Source organism: Morone saxatilis, unplaced genomic scaffold (genome assembly GCF_004916995.1).
Source record: "Morone saxatilis isolate NCDOM2014 unplaced genomic scaffold, NCSU_SB_2.0 Contig20, whole genome shotgun sequence".
Taxonomy (NCBI): Eukaryota; Metazoa; Chordata; class Actinopteri; family Moronidae; genus Morone; species Morone saxatilis.
In genome coordinates, this window is record NW_023339763.1 from 724,414 (window position 1) to 731,485 (window position 7,072).

At 43.0% G+C, this 7,072-nt stretch overlaps 1 protein-coding gene across 1 annotated transcript in view; it reads right to left on the reverse strand.

Annotated features, from left to right (window-relative positions):
• Window positions 1–7,072, reverse strand: part of LOC118331701 (glutamate receptor 1-like) — a 76,748-nt gene that overhangs the window by 19,915 nt on the left and 49,761 nt on the right. Inside the window, exons 4-8 of the mRNA XM_035666767.1 lie at window positions 4,108–4,292; window positions 1,761–1,814; window positions 1,490–1,648; window positions 786–953; window positions 556–660 (exon numbers count right to left, since the gene is read on the reverse strand). Of these exons, the coding sequence (XP_035522660.1) occupies window positions 556–660; window positions 786–953; window positions 1,490–1,648; window positions 1,761–1,814; window positions 4,108–4,292 (671 nt within the window). The remainder of the gene's footprint in view (window positions 1–555; window positions 661–785; window positions 954–1,489; window positions 1,649–1,760; window positions 1,815–4,107; window positions 4,293–7,072) is intronic.

Genomic DNA, 7,072 nt, shown 5'->3' on the forward strand with positions numbered 1-7,072 from the left:
GAAGTTAGAGTTTACTCATCTAGAGCTCAACGTCTGTTTCAATAATTTTTTTCTGTTAATCATATTTGATCGGCTGTGCATGCAGCTCTGCTCCACAGGCGCACCAGCTGTTTTTCCCTAAGTGCTTTGCCAAGACATAAGTGCCAGAGTTTAGCTCCTGTGACTTCATAGTTCCTGGAACTACTTCAAACAGTGAGCTCGGCTGGTTTGGCAGCAAGAAGTAAACTTAAAGTCCAGGTTTCAAAGTGTTCGATGTGAGTCCTGGACCTCTGTGTGTCATTTTAACAACAAAGCCTCATTACAGTGAGGACTCAAACTGCAATACTGTTGTCTGATGGAGTTCAACAGAAAGCTGAGAGTCTGCAGGTTTTCATACCAAACAAGCGCTGCAGCAGCTGATTTCACTGATGATCGCACTTTTAATCAGAGGAGAGGGAGCTAATTATTAAAATGAGCTGATGTGGTGAAAACCTGAAGACTCCCGACTCCCTGCAGAGCGACGCCTCACCAAACTTCTGTTAGAAAAACTCTCGTTCAACAAAAAGAAGGAACAACCTTCCTGGGTCCGGTGTGGCTGAGCTCCATCACAGTCAGAGTGTAGTTGGTGCGATGTCCTCGCTCGTCAAACTGAACCCAACCCGTCAGGCCCTCCAGACGCACCTGCCAACAAACACACACACACACACACACACACACACGCCATGTTGACTCTAGATGTTTCCATGGCAGCGTGCATCGTTAGCATTTACATTAGTGCTGTATTGTGTATATTTGTGTGTGTAAACCTGTTGCAGTGCTCGCTGTATGTCGATGCCCTGTCCCCAGGGGGCGGGAGGGTTTGCCAGACACTCCCCGGCGTTGCCACGGCGAGAGATGTCGATCCGTTGCCGCCGCAGGTTCTGAAACGCCGTCGCCATGACGCTGACGCCATCGTAGGTCAGAGCTCCGGTGTACTGAGGACGACAACGAGGTTCAGCACTAAATGATAAATGATTGATGCTATTTATGGTCGGCCCTTTTTCCTCAGTGCATTACCTTCTGTAATTATCTCTCTATACTGGTTGGTGTTATGTCATTGTTAGTGGTGGGGTCCGCCATTCATTCAGCCTCACTGTTTACTGTTTACTCTCTGACAGACGTAAAAGAGCTGGATTAAGTTGCTGCTAACGCTAACACAACATTTCCTACTGTGGCTGGCCCAAATTAGAGTTATTCTTTTCATTCTACTGGATAAATATAGTTTAATATATTTCAGTAACCAGCATCACTTAACTGAGACAACTTCTGCTAGTTGTTCCCTGCTCTTATATCTGAATAAATATTGTTATTGCAAAATTACACTGCAAAAAATCTGGATCGTATCAGACCAAAACTGAAACTGTGTCGGACCGGCACATCTCTACTTTGAATGCAGGACCTTTACTTTTACACAGGAGTGTGGTACTTTTACTTCAGTAAACACTGTGTGTGTGTGTGTGTGTGTGTGTACCTTGAGCCTCCTGCGGGCCAGTTTGAGGTCTTTGCTGTCGAAGTCCAGCCAGTCCTGGTTGATCTTCTCCACAGCTGGATCGGACCGGTTCACCAGCTGGAAGCCCGTCACGTTGGGCCCGAGCTTTTGAAACTCCGTCAAGTTCAGATCCATGAAGCCCTGACGCACACACACACACACACACACACACACACACACACACCGCTCACTGACTGAACCCCTCCTGCACACACTGTATTCATGCGTTCTTCCAGTAAATAGACAGACTCACCAGATTGGCCAGGACGTAATGGTAGTTCTTCAAGTTTCTCCTCTGAGCAGCAATCTGAGCGAGAGAGCAGTCAGAATAAATGATATGCTAATTACATTTTTCTGATGTTTCTAATGATGATAAAAAGCATCCATTACACATTCATCACACTCATCTGTGTGTGTGTGTGTGTGTGTGTGTGTGTGTGTGTGTGCTCTCAAATAGCTGCTAATTGGAAGACTCGAATTCGAGGGATTAATTGCTCGCCGCCACCGTCAGGAAGAGAAAGAGAGAGGGTCTCCTCAGACTGATGACAGAGGACAGGAAGGGAGGAGAGGGGGAGGAAGAGGAAGAGAGATAGAGAGGAAAGGAGGAGAAATAGGAGGAGGAGGAGGAGGAGGAGGAGGAAGCAGGTGTTGGCTCCTGTCTCCCGCTCAGGTCCAGCTCCTAATGAGCATCAGTCGATGAACGTTCACTAACACAGTTGGTCTGCAGGAGGAGAAAGCTGTTCCTCCTCCTCCTCCTCCTCTTCCTCACACACACTGTCAATAGTTCACCTCCTCCTCCTCTTCTTGCCTCCTGTCCTCTTCCTCCTCCTTCTTTTATTATGATTGCTGCCTGTTTCTGCAGGTTTCAACTCGTTCAATTTTAGAGTAGAATTACCTGAATATATGTGAGTAAAGCAGGAGAGGAAGAAGTTAGCTCCGATTGAACCAAACTCCATTCAGAAATCCAGCATTTTAAAACTGGTTTGCTTGTCGTCTTGCACACAGACCTCGGCATCATGATGCAGATATTTCGGCATAATTTTGATCCATTTATTGACATTAAATCTGTTTATTTTGGGGCTCATTCGGGGAAATGCAAGTAAACACAAATGATCCCAAGAGTAAATTTGAGCGAGGTGATAATTCACTCGCATTTGCTGTGAACACACCGTTATAATGAGCCGTTTTTATCTACAGAGGGAGTCCGCTATGTTGTCCTTTGAGACATTTTAAGACATCATAAGTCCTAAAATTCAAATTATTATTATATTTAATCTTTTTAAGACTTTTAAGACTCCATTATTGTCGAGGTTTAACACACAGCGCCTACACATACTAATCTGTTCCACTGAGTCTGCATCCATTGTTACCAGCAGTGTAAATAATCAACCTGTCAGCTCGACTCAACATCATCACTCAGCAGATCCACCTGATACGGCTCACATTCATCCAAACTAAATCAGCCAAACAAAGTCCAACTGCAACTCCAACACCGCCTGATATTTCCAGCCAGGCCGCATGAAAGTAAACCTAAAATAAATTCAGCTGAAGCCAAAAGCTTCATTTCACAGCTCCAAAACACCACCTGATACTTCAGCCTCCGTCAGCCAGCTGGAGTTCAGCAGGAAGAGGAGTTTCCCAAATGACGGCTGGTTTCTGGCCAGAGTTCACACATCTTTACTTTCTCTGCCGCTGCCCTCTCTCTCCCTCCCTCTCCCTCCCCCTCCCTCCCCCGTTCTCCAAAAAACCTCCTTTCCACTGCAAACATATCTTCCCTCTGCGCTCAATCACTCTGTTCCCTCTCCTGCCAGTCGATTATCAATGAAGCTTAAATCAAAGTGTTGCATGAAAATCAAAACACTGTGAATGCAGCTGCAACTCGAAAACCAACATCCTGCTGCTCAGAATACTGAGAGAAACCCACAAAGAGCACAAATACACACAAAATCACTCAAAGTTTGATGGAAATGAGAAGCGCTGGGCAGTTTCTGTGAGTGTGGAGACCCAGCGGCGCTCTGCTGGACTCAACAAAACAACCCCGACCAAGAAATCTTCACGAAATAAACAAGACTTGACTGAACATTGCAGTTTTCTAACCTCAGTTAACTGGATCACAAGCTTAAAGACATTTAGCACTACACTGACGACTACCAACAGATCTGTTTCACACTCTTAAAGCGAGGGTAAGTGATTTATTGCAGAAGCAGTTTTTGTTATATTTGTTATAATTCTTTTTACATCCCGACAGTAATCAATAAATCAAGCAACAAGCCCAGCCAATCCCGGGAGTTTTATTCTATTTCTAGCACTGGAATAAAGAGTTTTATAAACTGTGAGGTAAATTTAATGTTTTTGTCAGTGGAGTCTGGTGGGCCGTAGTGCTTGTTCATTTGTTTAATCTCATTTTAACCATTTAAGATCACTAGTTAGCTCACTTAACCCCCGGAGTGGCAGGAGCCAAAAACTGGCAAAAAACACATTACACTTATTGTCCTATAACTTTAGTATACGTTAATATCTCTGTATGAAACGGAGCATCCTGTGTCCTCTGTGATGTTGTTTTGGTGTTTTATTGACATGAGGATCAGTGAGTATTTCACCAGGTTGAGGATGGAGTTGAGTCGTTCCAGCTCGCAGTCGATGATGATCTGAAAGTCCTTCTTATAGTCCAGATCTGCCAGCAGCTTGATGAAGGCGGCTTCTGTCAGCGTGTCCAAGTTAACGGAGGTGACCTGCCAACTGTGCTCTGCCGCTGTGTCCAAGATCCTCTGCAGAACCGACAGACCTGAGAGAGAAATAACATGTGAGTGTCCACATCAAACACCTGAATATGTGAATATATTCACAAAGACATGAGATCACATCATTAATGGAGAAACAGCAGTGGCAGCAAGTAACAGTACAGTGTAAAAATACTCCATTACAGGTAAAAATCTTTAACTGGATTTATAAACAGTCTCAGTTTCATACTGATGCCTCTATATGACCTACAGTAGCACACAAGACCATCAGAGAGGACATTGGGTATTTATATGTAGTTAATTTAATGTCTGCCACCAGCAGCAGAGGAGGTTGAAACTATACCACACTCTCTTTTAATGATCACACTGATACAACTACAAAGTGAAACTGACATGGAACTTTCCTCACAGCCCATATACTATATACAGTATATATTGCCTTTTAATCAATAGTGAGCAGAAGATGCATAGGGTGCTACTTTTTTTGCAGTAGTAATGTAAAATAGGTCTTAAATTGTATTCATAATGCCCAGTGTATCTTTAAATCTCATCTTTAATTGATCCATAATACATCCTTGCATCTGGGAAGCTGGAAGTAGAAGAAATTTAGTGGATGCTCCAAAAAGAAACTGAAAAGTTAATTGATAATGAAAATAATGGTGCATTAGTTTGAGTCACTAGCTTAATTCAGAAAATGTCCATCCCATCTGTTTTTAGGGAATTTGAAGAAGGAAAGTCAGCCGTATTTATTATCTAAATCAACAGAGATAATATTTATTTATCTCCAGTTGAATGTAAAACAGTAACTCATATTCAGTACACAAATAAGACCTTTAATTTTCATATTATATATTATGAGTCTACGAAACATTCATGTGGAAGTAACATTTAGTTGGTCAAGCTGAATCAAACACAGTTGAGTGGTTTCATCTGTTGCAATGGCTCATAATTTATTAATTATCAGCTGCCAGATTAAAAGTAAAACGAACAAAGTTTCCTTCTGAAATCAAGCAGACAGTGACATCAAATGGAAGCACTCTAGTAAACCTCAATGTCAACCTCAGTATCACCACAATCAACCAATAATCAATGAATAAACTGTTAGCCTAGCGCCATCAAACAACCAACACACGTCTGATTTCCATGAGCTGTTAGCTATCAGGCTAGTTACCTGTATTCAGCTAGGAGGACAGTACCGTGGAGACGGAGGAGTGGATGTGAAGAGACGGTGGCTCCTCAAACTGAATGTCAAGATGTGTTTTTTTAGCGGATCAAACTCCTGTGATGTTCGCTGTCTGCCTCGGGCTGGACTTGGCCCGGGTTTAACTTCAAAAAGCTCCTTCACACTGAGACGCCACAGACTCATGATGCTTCTATTTTTGTTTAAGTGGCCTGATTTTAGAAAAAAATAGATATTAGTGATGATGATGAATGATGAAATTTATCTGAGAAGCTTTTCGGGGCAAACTTCTTTTTTTCTTTAATCATTCACACCTGCTCCTATCCTGAGCTGTGATCCATTATTTAAGCAGAGAAACCCTGACCTCACACAGTCCATCAGCAGAAACGTGACACACCAGCTCGGCCTCATCATCAAACCTGGAAGACCCGATAGAGGGAAAAACAACCCTCCACCACCATGCTGGCGGCTCTGTAAATCAGGTTCCACGACAATACATCCAACAGCTGTTGAGATTTATTAATAAAACCAAAAACCTCGTGCTGGCCTGGAAACCCTGAATGTTTGTAGTAATTCTAATTTGAATCCATCAAAGATTTACCAAACCAAACGACCGACCATCCAGGGTCCAAAATAAACTTTTTGGTTAATTTGCCAATGGAAGGCAAACTGCACAACGTATTTTTATCGACCATAAAACTGCATCCAGTTCAGACTTCCAGATACCTCCACTGCCCGAGAAGTCGATGATCCCTGTCATCGCTCGAGTCAACTTCTCGGTTATCTCTGCACTTTTGTTTTGTAGCAGCGTCAGTGGATACAGGGCGACAGCAGAGCAGGATGTAAACTATACAGACTTCTCCAAATGACCACAAACCCCAACGCGGCTCCAGACCGTCGCCCGCTCCGCCGCTCTCTGCTGACCCTCGGATAAACCGCTATAGAACCGTTAGCAACGGTGGTACGGTTGTCACAAGTCACCATACTTCAATACTTTTTTAATACCGAGTGTTTAAATTGATACAATACTATCATTCAATAGTATTGAAAGTACCAAAGTTATAAAAAACAACAACCTGCAACCAGATTGTCAGCCTGAGCCTCAAACTTACTAATAATGAACATTATTACAAATGTGTCTGCGTTCAGTTCTGTACAATCAGTGTGCAGGTTGCTAATCTATAATAATAATTAGCATATTTTTTGTGCCTTTTTAAGTTTATTGTTGTTTTTTATGCTAGTATTGTATCAAATGTATGATTCAGGTATTGTGACAGCCTCAGACGGTGGTCCGACCTCTGCTGCCGTCCTCTGTGACTGACTCTTCGACTGAGAGGAGGTGGGGTGCTGGGAGTTTAAACTGAACCATGAGCAGGAACGTGCTTATAACTTTTTCTGACTGAGTGCAAATCTGATGTTTCCACTCCATAGATGACGAAGAAGAGGCTTTAAAACGCAAGGAAGGCTAAAACACGAGACTCACGTAGGCCGATATCGGAGTGAAAAACAAGGAACAAACAGTGCAAACGCTTCCAGTGTGTCTCTACAACCCAACAGGCAGATTCTGTTCTGTGTTTTTTAAAGCCTTTGAGTCAACACGCAGAGTAATCACATCAGCATTTTACAGTACACACACACACACAC